This window comes from Cryptomeria japonica, chromosome 5 (genome assembly GCF_030272615.1).
Source record: "Cryptomeria japonica chromosome 5, Sugi_1.0, whole genome shotgun sequence".
NCBI classification, from domain to species: Eukaryota; Viridiplantae; Streptophyta; class Pinopsida; order Cupressales; family Cupressaceae; genus Cryptomeria; species Cryptomeria japonica.
This window is the reverse complement of record NC_081409.1, coordinates 509,005,379-509,019,136: the sequence shown is the minus strand read 5'-3', so window position 1 is coordinate 509,019,136 and position 13,758 is coordinate 509,005,379. Positions and strand designations below refer to the sequence as shown.

Below are 13,758 nucleotides of genomic sequence, written 5' to 3'. Positions count from 1 at the left end.
GTCTAGAAAGGGGCGTCAAATTGATAATGGAGATATTATTTTATTTCACCTCACATGTTTACTAAGTCAAGTCGTGGTCGTTGACTTACTTGGCGTGATTCCTTGTCTAAGTATGGCACCATCCTTGGGTAAAGGAAATGCAAATGAAAAAAGTGAATTTGGGCGAATTTGTGTGCATTTGCATTTGGTTTTGGGGAGTTGAAGTTATAAATAAGAGCCTTGGGCTCCATTTTGTGGTATCAAATGAATTTGCACCGTTATGCTGCCGAATTGGCGATTGAAAATCTGAGCTTCAAAGTGTGGCTTCCTAGCTAAGTCTTAGTTTTGTACTTGCAAGATAGTACCTAGTTGTGCCCATGTATTCCCAATGTTGTTGGTGAGTGAGTTCCAGATTGTGGAGTGTTTTATTTGAGATTGGAGTGTTTTCTGGTTGTTGGTCGTGGGACTGTTGAAAGTGTATTTTGCTCACACCACTTGGCCAAGCGATTCCATCATTTTGGGTACCGGCTCATCCTTCCTTCCTACCATTGGCAATGCATATTGTAAGTTTTTAGCATCTTATTTTGAGTGTGGATTTTTATATTGAAAATCGAACTTTCCCAGGTTAGGCGTTGGGTTTTGTGAATGCATTGGGAAGTGTGCAAAATAAATATGGATGTTTCGATGGTTTTCCTTGGGTTTGTTTTCATTGTAGCGGGTATAGCAATTGTTTAGAACAGATTTTGGGTGAATTGGGTGAGTAATGAGAGAGTTATGAGCGTTTTAGTGAATTCATAGGCTGCTGGTTTTGCAATTCCAGCCAGCAGATTTTGATGTTAGCAGAAATTTCATGTTCTTATTTGGATATTCAGCATTACTCTCTTCTCATATTATCTTGATTATTGTAAGGTTAAGTAGCAGTACTACTAACCAATTTTGGCTTGTAACTCTCATCCCACTAAAAAGTGGAAGAGGCTGGCTTGCCGCCTATTTTCAAATAAATTGTAATTCAGTGCTCCCATTGCATAAGTGGTCAAGTGATGTCTGAGTGTAATTGTCCTCCCGCTGCATAAGCAGTTGAGTTGAGATTGTTTTGTAATTTCAGTCCTCCCGCTGAAATATCATGGTTGAGTGATTTGTGCCTTTGTATGTTTTTCTTGGCTAGTTCACCGCCAAGTTTCTTGCATTCCCGCTAGATAAGTGGAAGGGGCTGGCTTGCCGCCTGTTGACGTGTATTTTGTACACTGCCTAACACAGAATAAAATACCCAAGGGTACCTTATCCTCTCTTGAATAAAGCCTCTGATTGCTGAAGATATCGCGAAGAAGGATCAATCAGGATGACTCCAAGGTTCTGTAATGTAGGGTCTCTACGTGTGGATAAGCACCAGTGGTCGTTGTGAATGTTGTTTCATCAAGGGGCCTTACGTTTCCGTTCAGGAACAGTTTTTCCTAAAAACTAACAAGTTCTCAAAAAGATCAAAGGGTAGGGTTTGCAAGAGACGAATCCTAATCTAATCCTAAGAATGATTCAATGTAGGCTAGATTTGGCAAGACTCGACCAATTTCAGTATTGCCAAGGAATTACAACTCTACTGAGATTGATGCGATCTTCTAGGGTGATTATTGATTTTCAAATCATCAAGAATCATAGACACTACCATGAAGGTACATGTCAATAATTCAATAATGACTGAAGGTTTAAGCAATCCAAATATCTCCAGTTGACCACACAAGGCGTCCTTACAATCAGTAAGAAGCTAGTGGTTTGGAACGTGAATCTCACCAAAGATCAAGCTCAACACTTAGTCCTTCAAATTTAAACACTACTTCGACTGAGAATGATTCAAGAAAGTAAACAACCATGCAGATAACCACGAGAATTGCAATAAAACACCATAACTTCAATATTTTATTGATCTCAAAGTCAACATAAACAACAATTGCTTGAAATTCTTTCTTCAATGCTCAATCTTGCTACAAAATAACTTTCTTCTCTCCAAAAGCTCTAATTCTAATTCTAATATCTCCTTTCTAATTTCTTTCTAATCATCTAAAATGAAAATGAATGAGGGTATATATAGCATCCTCAATTACAATGAACGACCCAGATCAAAAGAAGATCAACGGCTGAGATTCTGACACCTAAACCCTAATTAGGGTTTTATTACAAAAAGTTCCCCTTTTATTGAACAATATTAAATGCATAGCCAAATATTTAATTGGCACAAAAATCTAGGAAACATAGACCAATGATAATTAAGGTGCCACATCATCTATAACAACCTTTCTTCTAGAACCTTGTTCCCTTTCCAATGCTCCTTTTTAGCATATGCAGTGAATCTGGACACGATTCCTTCAATCTCAGCAATAGGAATCTCTGGAAGATTCCTCATTCGTTCCTCTAAGTGGATGATCTGATCAAAAGCCTTGAGAAGAGCTACGTCCCATCCAGGCTCGAGTTCCTTGATTTTCTCAATCAGGAGCATAGTGGCGAACATTTGATCTCTTTGCTCATCGGTGATAACATTCTCTTCTTTGCAAAAGATGGCCTTGACCTTCTCCTCCAACTCTTGAAGATTCACATCTGTCTCATCCTCAGTCCTCCTGCCAAGAATAGAACACAACACCTCAAACACCTTGTCCTGAATCGGATGAATGACCTCCTCAACTTGATTGCATTTCGTACTAATGTCTTCGAAAAGAACTTCCTTCATCTGAAGTAGAGTTGACCACTGAAGTAAATTATGAGCTCCTCCATCCATTATCTTTTCTTGTGCTAAGATCTTCCTTGGTGTTTGCCTGATTACTTGCAGAACAGGAATGATAACATCTCTAGTGTGGGCAAAGGCGGCTACTGTTATCATTAGGTTGTGAATGATCTCAAGGACCTGGATAGCTCGATGGGTGGTCTGCATCATTCTTGTCGCGAACTCAATGGCAACGGTATGGGATTTGTCAATCCAAGAGCTCATAAGTTGAACCAAGCTCCTAACTCTTTCTGCCTCACCAACTGATTCAAGAGGAAGTGCTTGCACAGGAGATACTGCTGGATCTTGACGTCCCAAAGGCTGATTGAGATGGCTAAAGTAGCCTCTCCAAGCACCGACCTCTCACTCAAGCTTTCTATTCTTTTCCATTTCTTCTCTAAGCTTGTCTTTAAGTGCCTCGAATGAATCAGTGGCCTCATCTAGTGTCTGCTCGGCTGTGAGTGGACCAAGTTCAAATGTTTCTACATCATACTCTTCTGCAAGGATTTCACCTTCATACTTGTCCACTGCCGGTGTAGCTATCTGCAACTTTCTAGACCCTGTCTCATCTCTGATCATCTTGGACATCTTGGTAGCCTTCCTTCTCTCTGTCACTTCCTGAGAATTTCCAACAAGGCTTTCTAGATCAATTACATTATCTTCATCTTCGATCACAATCACCCTCGTTAGCCTCTCCTTTAACCAGACTGGAATGGCGGACCTTGTCTCTCTAACTTGTATTTCTTTAGGCACTGATCCCTCTTCTCGGAGAGGAGATGTCACTTTGTCATCATTCCTGTCTTCATGTAGCTCGTTGACTTGGGGAGATTGACTTGATGAACGTTGAGGTGCTTGCCTTTCTTCATGTTTATCATTCTGGACCATTGATTCCATAGATTCCTCAACTTCAAGTACCCTCTTCTCTTGTCCTTGACTTGTCTCTTTTTCATGTCGAGAAGATGTGCTAGATGAGTGACCTCGATGGGCCTCTTGCTTCTTCTTGGAGGGTTCCCTTTTCTCAGGTCTTTCTTTCCTCTTCGCGCTTCTAGGATGAGGATTGCCTTCACTTACGCATCTAGGGTGAGGATTGTCTTCACTTGTACTCTTAGGATGAGGATTGCCTTCGCTTGTGCTTGCTCCTCCTTCCCCTGGCCTTTCCTCCAAAGTAAAAGTCATCGATATGTTCTGTTCTCTCAATTTTTGATGTTGTATATCCACCCATCTGCGAGTACAAGACAAAATCGGAGCCATCAAAGTTCTCAAGTCTGTAATTTCAGGCTCGTTCCAATCTATCTTCACTGTCTTGTCCTCTCGGTCATAAGATGATTGAAGATGTCTGCCACTGTCCTGGGCTTGATCGGCCACTCTGTAAACTTTGCATTTCCTGATGAGATCTAGAGGTAGTCTGGAATGCATCTTTCTTTTCACCTCTAAATCACTTGAGAGATTCATCAGAAAGTCCTCTATCTGAGATTCATGCTTGTACTTTCTACCAACTGTTTCTTCTATATATCCATAAGGATCAAAATTCTCTCTCAGGGCAAAGAATGAAAATGAATATAAGGCCAACTCTTTCTCTGCATCATCCATGGCTAGGGCATTAGGACATACCTCAACTGAATTCCCTAGTATGATAGGCACAGGAATTCCATTTCCATGCCTGTGTCTGAATGCCTTTGCATAAGCCGCCAACTGCCTAGTCACCTCAAGTAACACTATTCTGTTTGTCGGATATCTTAGCAACATATATGGTGGTGAAGGACACCCATGAACTCTAATATATGTAAACTTCTGGAATTGGATAAACCAAGCACCATACCTCTTTACAAGCTCTTGTGCATCTTGAGATATCCGATTGTGAATCCCACCTTGCAATGTCCTGGTGATGTTCATCGTGAAGGTATCATTAACTAACTTGTAGTTACTTCCAGGTGGATGATGCAAATGAATGTAAGATTCACAAACTCTGACTTCCCCCGGTCCTCTTCCGATCACTCCTCTGTGAGGTAGTCCTGCATATTCAAAACTCCTGATCAAGGCATATATGATGTATGAACTCATGTGGAAGGACTTGGTAGCCTTCAGTCTTCTCAACTGCACGTCCAAGCAATGGCTAATAATTCTAGCCCAATGAATTGTTCCTTTCCCTTGAACTATCACTTGGATGAAGTAGAACATCCACTTCTCAAAATAGAAGGCTTGAGGAGCCCCTGTAACTCGATTGAGTAAAGTTATCAAATCTCTGTACTCCTCCTGGAAGTTGATCCTATGTGGTGTGTTTGGATCCTTGCTCAGGGGAGGACGACTTTTGAGTAACCAATTCTTATTGATGATGCTTAAGCAGGTGTCTGGATCATCTTCGTACATGGATCTGGCTCCTTCCAAGCTTTTATAAATCATATCTTTATGCTCTGGTAGATGGAGAGCTTCACTGATAGCCTCCTCTGAAAGGTAAGCCAAAGTGTTTCCTTCCTTGGACACGATTGATCTGGATTGTGGGTCATAATGGCGGGCACACTCGATCATCAGCTCAGGACACTAGACTGCTGGAGGAAAGCCGGCCGCCTTGATAATGCCACTTTCAATTATTCTCCTTGCGACAGGTGATGGCTTTCCAATGTAAGGGACCTCTCGAAACTTCTTCACACTGAAGTTTCCCAAGTTGGTATCTCCAATGTTGCTCCACTTTGACACGATCTTGGTCTCCAATTCTTCATTCTTTTGATCTTCCTTCATGAGGGCTGGACGACTAGTGGATGCTCCTGTCTTCGGAGTCGCCATCTCGATACCTACACAACATTTCATAATGAGCAATATACTTTGCAACGTAGAAATATAGACTGGATTTAAGTTTTAAATTTAGGAAACTTCATGATAAATCTTTGAATTATCATTTCCTAAATATAACTATGCAATTGGAAATTCAAAATTTCAAAATTTGAACAAGGGAGATCTCGCCATACCTCTTCTTGAAAACTAACTCTAAAAAACGATGCAAAATTTAGAAATTCGCTAGGCAAAATGAAGATCAAAGTCCTCTAGCAAATGCGCCTCCTTTATCAACTTCACCACCTTTGTCATCAATGTCTTGAGGGAGATTCGCTCCAACTCTAGCCTCCAACAAAGTTCGCACTCCCTCTTGGATCAAATTTCGCACTCCTCCTTGGATCAAATTTCGCACCTCTATTGTTTCTCCAAATCGCATTTGAATAAATGATTGAATGATGGATTAAAATGCTTCCAAAATACCTCCCTTATATAGGCGCTCATCATTGCAATTGCCCATAGGCCGACTTGGAAAATAGGCCAGGAAATAAATACAAATTAAATAAAAGGAGAGGCCGACTTTGGCAAAAACATTAAAAAAAACACCTTAAGCGCTTTGAATTTTAATTTAATAATAATTAATTTTAAATGCCTTTGTAATTAAAATTTCGATTTTTTAAAAGGCTTAAATTAATTATTAAATGATATGCGCCCTTATTAAATGTCAATTTAATTTTTTAAACATTTTGGAGTTTTTTACGAAATTGGCATTTAATGTGTTTTAGAGGACATTGGCGCCTAGGCGTGGTAAAATATTGATTTGTAAGAACCTCGCCTTGGTCCCTGGGAGAGGGACAGGAGCGCCCCTTCATTTTTGACCTTGTATTTCTTGCTTTTTACGTTCAAAGTCTTATCTTGGACGTCCAAAATGGCATTTTCGTTTGGAATCTTGAGTTTGATTTATTCCATCTTGGGAAGGAGTGCACCTTAAAACACTTTCGCCCTGGTCCCTTGGTGAGGGACAGGAGCGATCTTACTTTTGTCCTTAGTCCTTGTCTTTCCGATTGCCAATTCATGTTGCAGGGCAATCAATGATCTTCATTCGTTCTTTCAATGCATGTTTTGCTTGCTTTCTCAAGGCAAAATTGACCTTTTTAGGATTTTCGCCCTGGTCCTCCAGTGAAGGACAGGAGCGAATTTTGCATTTGTGCTTAAGATAGTCGATTTTTAGGGTTGGTTCCTTGTTCATCGTCCTTCGAAAGACATTTTTGACTTTTGCATATCCTTGTCTTGACGTGGTTTTGGAAGGGAATGGTTGATTCTATGAAAATCGCCTTGGTCCTTGAGTGAAGGACAAGAGTGCCTTAGCCATTTTTATCAAGTCTTGTGGTTTTTGCAACTTCGTCCTTCCTTGAAGCGCTTTAAATATCATCGCCATCTTGTGCCTTGGCCTAGATTCATCTAAATTTGGAGGGAAAGGCTTGATGATGTGTTTTTCGCCCTGGTCCGTGGGTGAGGGACAGGAGTGCCTTGGCCATCATTAGCTCACTTATGTTTTGCAAACTTTCAAAATTATCTTCAATGGATCGATTATGCCTTCCTTTACTCCTCTCAAACGAAAAACTTGCCTTTCCTTGGCCAGAAACTTGTCCCTTGAGAGAATCGCTCTGGTCCCTTGGAGAGGGACAGGAGCGCCTATTGCAACTTGAGTCGATTTTCTCCATTGTGGCCTATTCAAGTTATATTCAACGAGCAAAACATACTTCCTTTGTCCTCCTCAAATCGCGAAATCACTTAAATCTTGCAAGGATAAGGCAAACTTGGAATTCAAGCTCCGGTCCTTCAGTGAGGGACAGGAGCGCCTTTTGTCCTCAAGGCCAAATCTTTACAATTTTCATCTCAAATTTCCTTTGCTGGGGAAGATACGATCCTTTTGCAATCCGTGAACGAGAGCCTAAGTCCAAAAAATGTCCAAGAAGGTGTGTTTGAAGAAAATTGCTCTGGTCCCTTGGAGAGGGACAGGAGCAAACTTGTCTTTCTAGGCCAACAGTTCAACCTTTTTTTGCTAACGACTAAGTCTGGATACTCCATTATGCTCGCTTCATCCTTCATTGCGTCCTGGATGCTTCAGTTTGATCAACCAAGACCAAAAATGATCTAAATAAGTCATTTCGCCCTGGTCCTTCAGTGAAGGACAGGAGCGATTTTGCCTTAAACCTTAGAAACTTGTCATTTTTGAGTCTTCAAAATCTTCAAAATCTTCAATTCATGTTCGATCATATCCCCTGGCGACCCTGCACAAAAACATTAAAATAAGTCAATAACCAAGATGCACAAAATATCAATTTCGCCTTGGTTCCTGGGAGAGGGATAGGAGCGATTTTACTTTTATAAGCCAAAATATCCAAAATTTAGGTCTTCAGTCACTTCGCAAGGCATAATTAGGTCATTTCCAAGGCCAGGAATCGGTTATCAAGCCATCAAAATTTTGGTCAAAATTTACCCAGACAAAATGCACAATTCCATCATTAAAATGCTAACACTTAGACATAATTTGAATGTGCTCTCAAAAACCCTGACTGGACCTATCCTGAGACATACCTGACCTCCCTGTCAGGCTCATCTCATTTCAAAATTTGTACCCCTCGGGAGGATGCCCAATAACCTTCAAAAACCTGACTAGACTCGGCTTGAAAATATCCAATAGAAACCCCTAAGGCTTAACCCTAGTCTAGACAACTCACTCACTTAATCAAAACCCTAAGAGCAGAGAGAAGAACAGGCGAAACAAAAGCAAAAAAGAGGGGGTCCCCATTTGCATGGGGCGATGTGTGAAATGGTCACAACACCGCCCAAGCATTGTATTTTTTCCAGTTATTTGAAACCAAAGAAACGGGACTCGGACTCGGCTCGGACTCGGCAAGGCCGGCTCGGACTCGGACTCGGGACTCGGCATCAAACTCGGCTCCAGACTCGGGAAAGTAAAAAACTCAAGAAATTTAGAGATTTTTAAAGATTTAAAACTTGTTTCAGACACCCTTTATTGAATACACCTTAAAGACACAAAAACATCATTAAACTCGGCTCATTTGATTACATACACAAGTATACATCAATCACATAAGCATAAACGCAAATTGTAGCTGAAGAAAATAAGAAACATAGATATATAAATATTGTCAAATGTATACAATATTACAAAACTCATGGAATAAAAAATCCATGTCATCATATGATCATCATCAAATGTTTCCTACAAATACCAAAGGTAAATAGTAAAACTAAATACAACTACAAGTGTACAAGCCTATGGCTGAGATGGTCGTGCACCCTCTCGCCCTAGCCCCCTGCGAAGGCGTTTAAAGTAGGTCCTGGATGATTCAGCAGCCATAGTTGCTCCCCGTGACACCATGCCATGCTCACCAACATCAGGAACGACTGTGTCATGCTCACCAACATCAGGAACAGCTGTGTCACTCCGAGTCTCAGTATTTCCTGTCTCTGCTCGTGTTCTCTGCTCCTCCTCTGCCATGGCTACAGCCTCAGCCTCTATATCTACCTGGTCGATCCAATCAATGTCATCATCACTAAATACAGCTGTAGGAGTCCCAGGAGCTATCTGATTCTCATTGGCCCACTCTGCTTCAAGATCAACCTCATCTAGAATGATAGGAGACATGTCAACTGTTGCATTCTTTCTCATTCTCAGGCGGAGGTTGTAGTGAACAAAGACGAGATCATTCATCTTCTCCACAGATAATCTATTGTGCCTCTTGGAGTGTATGTGCTCAAACATACTCCAATTGCACTCACAACCTGATGCGCTGCATGGTTGGCTCAAGATACGAATGGCCAACTTCTGAACATTTGGTGTCTCTGGGCCAAAAAAGTTCCACCAATGATCTGAGTTTGAAATGAGAAAAATAAATAAAATCAGTCTCACTCATGAACTCATTTAACAAGTTACAATATAGTATTGAATAAAACTAAAATTAAGCCTAACAATTTATTTTTACCTGGCATCATAGTTGTTCTAGCGTGTTTGGCGACAGGACGAGAGAAGGTCTCCCCTTGTGCATCTGAGAACATCTGTAGCTCTCGAAAAAGGTCTATCTGAGAAGTACCGGCAGGTCCCATCTTCTCCATGATTGCATATAGCCCATTAAGGACCTCCGCATCAGCCTTGAAAGAAGGGATAAAACGGAATGCCGGATTCAGATAATAGGCTGCCGCATGGATGGGCCTATGTAGCTGATGATGCCATCTCCTATCAATGATCTCCCAAATGGGACCATACTTGCTCTCATCTGCTCCATAGACGAATTTGTTGGCCTCCTTCGCCCTATCCATGCCCTCATATATATAGCCCATTGCGGGCTTATCTCCATCCGCAACTCGCAACAAAACCACCAAGGGCTTAACAAACTGCAAAATTGAAAATATTGTGTAATTTAGAAAAATGAGCAAATAAGAGAATACATATAATAACTTATAAAACATGAAGCTAAATTGTAGAATTTATAAAAAAATTACCTTCACTATCTCATCACAAGGGACCCAAAAGCCTTGCTCATCAAAAATGCAGTCTGCCATCTCTATCCCTGCAGGGGTGGTAGCATAGGATGAGGAAGACCACTCCTCACCAACAATCATACGTCTCAAGGCAGGCTTAGACCTAAGCATGGACTGCAATGTGAGGAAGTTTGTGGCAAATCTTGTGATTCCTGGACGATGCAACTCCTTCTGCTCTGTGTATTGTCTCATAAGAGCCAACACCCATGAATGATTATATACAAATTTGCAGACATTTCTTGCCCTTTCTACACATCTCTTGACCCATGGGATTTTTCCAATATCCTCCAACATGAGGTCAATGCAATGAGCAGCACATGGAGTCCAAACTATAGATGGGTGCCTCTCCATCAATAGTCTACCTGCAGCAACATAATTTGTTGCATTGTAAATTGTAATTAATGGAGGTACAAACTACAAGATAGTAATTAATTTGCAAACAAAATTAGTTTGTAATCAAAAGTTTACCCGCAGCAACATAATTTGCTGCATTGTCGGTCACCACCTGTACCACGTTCTCCTCACCCACATCTTCAATCACCTCCTCTATCTGCTCACATAGGTAGGTGGCATTCTTGCAATGGGCGGAGGCATCAATGGACTTGATGAAAACGGTGCCCCCTGAAATAAAAAAATAAAGCTAGGTCAATGATCATTCAATAAACCATTAGATAAAAAATAAAAAATTAAAGACTATATGAAACTAAAATTAATCAATCACCTGCGGAAGAAACAAGAAAATTAAGGAGAGTTCTATTTCTCCTATCCGTCCAACCATCAGTCATGATGGTGCAACCTTTAGTGCTCCATATGTGGCGTTGTTCAGCTAAATCCTTTTTCACATCATCCACCATTTGAGACAAAATGGGTCCCCTCAAATCACTCTCACTAGGGGCTTTGAACCCCGCCCCGCATATGGTAATGGCATCAACCATTTGTTGCCAATAAGGAGACCTGTCACAAAGAAACTCAATGAGGTAAGTTAAGTATAAAAATTAAAACAATCAAAGTTATCAAACATAAAAGTAAAACATTCACCTGGCTACAAAGAATGGAATACAGCTGTAGCTCCAAAACCTGCCAATTGCCATTTTAGCAGCATCATGGACCTCCTTGTTCCAACCCATGCCCTCAAGCGACGGTTGGGACCCAGGAGTAGTGCGAGGCACAAAGAAGGAATCCAACCTAGATTTACGAATCCTAGGTCCAATGGTAACATTCCCACTATGACTACTAGTGGTAGGAGCATGAGAAGTGGCGGTGGCAGTGGCACTGCCACTTATAGAAGCAGAAGCAGAAACGGAAGCACCAGCAAACTGAGTGGGACGATATGGAGGTAAGGAAGAAGGTCCTCCAACACAACCTAAATGTGTCCCTCTTCCTAAAACTGTCTCTCTCCCAATGGCCGCTCGATCCTCCTTTTGTTTCTTTTTTCTTTCAATCCCCTCAACCATTACATAACAATCACGTATGGCCTCAGAGACTGCTTTTAGGCATGGTTCGGCATCATGTCCATGCACACCAGCAATATGGTATTTCAGCCTATATATACCTCCATGGAATATTGTTTTGCAAAACATACATTTTGTTTGCCCCTTTCCTTGCCCTGGAAAATCCTCATGATATTTCCAAGCAGGGTCCTTTCTCATGGGGGGTCTAGAAGCCGAAGTAGACATTTTAGGATAGTTTTGTGAAAGTTGAAGTTGAGGCAAATAATAAAGTGAAGTTTGCTGCAATAAAACATTACAAATACAAAATAAAATTAATACATACATTCAAAAAAACTAAAGTAGGGTTTGTAAATTTTTTTTTAAAAAAATTGTAGGGTTTGTCAAACCCTACAATTTAAAAAAAATAAAATTTATAAACCCTACATACAACCCTACATAGTACAACTACATACTACATGCTACATACAAATTACAAACATACAAAAGATCTTGCATACAAGAAAATGTAAAACTTTCAAAATAAATGAATAGAAAATGGAATTTTTGAATATAAGAAACAAAATAATGTTAAAAAAAACAATCTTACCTCTTACAACAAGCTTGAAATGAGCTGCAAACTCTTCCTATCCAACTCTTGATGCACCAAATCGAAACACAATGTAGCTCCAATGTGAAAAATTGAAGAAAACTTGAGCTTCCTCCTTGCTGGTTTTTCTTCTATGCACCCTTGTTTTTCTTCCCAACTCACTTTACTCTTCCTTTTTTTGCAAGTGAATGAAATGAAAGTCACTTTAAGGGCTAGAAGACAATTAACATTAAAAAACGAATTTAAAAAAACTTTACAAACTATTTTTTTTTTTGACTTTTTATTTGCTGCCAACGCCGGCCGAGTCCAGGGCTCGGGACTCACCGAGTTTGGCGATTTTGGGCCAAAATTGCCAAACTCGGCGAGTCTGGCGAGTTTAGCCTCCAGACTCGGCCGGGCCAAAATCGCCAAACTCGGCGAGTCTGGTGAGTTTAGCCTCCAGACTCGGCCGAGTCCAAGTCCGAGCCCCTGGGACTCGTTTGGCCTGACTTGGACCCGGACTCGCCGAGTTTAGGCGATTTCGGGCGAGTCCCGTTTCTCTATTTGAAACTAACGATCCCCTCAACACCATATGCTCTCACCTTCCCACATTGGGCACTTGGTGATCAGAAAGTGGAAAGGTTGCATTTTCCAACAAGTTCTCAGTTTATGCTTTCTAACCTTAATGGGTTATCTGTTTGTGGATGATTATTATTGGCCTAAAAAACAAAAAAAAAATAACTGAACTCTTTGGAGATAACAGCTAACTTTTCAAAATTTAACTAAACTCTTTGGAGATAACAGCTTATGAGAATAAGGTTAATGTCTCAACATGGAATAAAGCATTGCCTACGGTTTCATAGAGTATTGTTGAATTTATATTCTAACTATATTTATACTGTTATTTCAATATGCTTTTACTTCAAAATTCTTTTTTTTCTATGGAATGGTAAGCATTTAACATGTTATCTAGCATTGATATTTTACACTAGATATTCAACAAATTAATACAGAGGTGTTCTAAGATTATGCACAGATATTTTATTTTCTTTAAACATGTGCAGCCGAGTTAGGCAATCTGAACGGTTCAAGTGGGCAGCGAATCAGGGTGTTAATGAAGAAGAATTGATGGAAGCTTTACCTGAGGACTTACAAAGGGAAATTCGGCGGCATCTTTGTTTAGATCTTTTGAAGAAAGTATGTTTCCTAACATTCTCTAAAAGAATACATGCTATAAGATTAAATTATATTTATCCTAGGAGAGAAGCAAACACAATAGATTATTCTTGATTTGTGATCCCTTTATGATGACAGATACAATTTATCTCTTTTAATTGCCAAGTCCATATGGAATATGATTGTGAAATAGATATTGTAAGCTGGAAAGTAATGTATAGACTGCTAATGGTAGTCAGGGACCTATGTATGTTAGAACAAATTCCTTATTTTCTCAAATTTATAGTCAGCTTATCCAAGATAATGTAGTTAGGGTGCAAAAGGTAATTCAATCCATTGATGTTGACCCTATATATAAAATGCAGTAGTAGAGATAGAAGTTCACAAGATATGAATAGTACTTACCATATTAATTACTGATTTATCACTATAGCACTTGAATGAATGAAATATGTGACACAAGTCCCATCTATATAAAGAAGTGAACTTACCTTACTTTG

At 40.2% G+C, this 13,758-nt stretch overlaps 2 protein-coding genes across 2 annotated transcripts in view; one reads left to right on the top strand and one right to left on the bottom strand.

The window, feature by feature from the left end:
* The window catches only part of LOC131064874 (probable cyclic nucleotide-gated ion channel 20, chloroplastic), a gene marked incomplete at its 3' end in the record, with an annotated part of 363,668 nt that extends 350,389 nt beyond the window's left edge, over positions 1–13,279 (top strand). Inside the window, 1 exon segment of the mRNA XM_057999185.2 lies at positions 13,147–13,279. Within this exon segment, the coding sequence (XP_057855168.1) occupies positions 13,147–13,279 (133 nt within the window).
* Positions 8,731–12,291, bottom strand: LOC131064876 (uncharacterized). Its single transcript, XM_059221496.1, has 7 exons — positions 12,104–12,291; positions 11,105–11,796; positions 10,788–11,020; positions 10,535–10,687; positions 10,028–10,428; positions 9,511–9,919; positions 8,731–9,397 (listed from the first exon to the last, which is right to left on the bottom strand). Exons 2-7 carry the CDS (start codon positions 11,740–11,742, stop codon positions 8,802–8,804), a joined length of 2,430 nt encoding a protein of 809 aa, XP_059077479.1. The 5' UTR covers positions 11,743–11,796; positions 12,104–12,291; the 3' UTR covers positions 8,731–8,801.
* Positions 13,280–13,758: the final 479 nt, after the last annotated feature.

Excerpts from the sequence above, each read along its gene's own strand:
- LOC131064876 (XM_059221496.1), bottom strand. The coding sequence starts at position 11,742 with ATGTCTACTTCGGCTTCTAGACCCCCCATGAGAAAGGACCCTGCTTGG. Across the intron at positions 9,920-10,027 it reads CTTGTGATGAGATAGTGAAG|TTTGTTAAGCCCTTGGTGGT; the intron begins GTAATTTTTTTA and ends TCAATTTTGCAG. Across the intron at positions 9,398-9,510 it reads TAGAACAACTATGATGCCAG|ATCATTGGTGGAACTTTTTT; the intron begins GTAAAAATAAAT and ends TTTCAAACTCAG.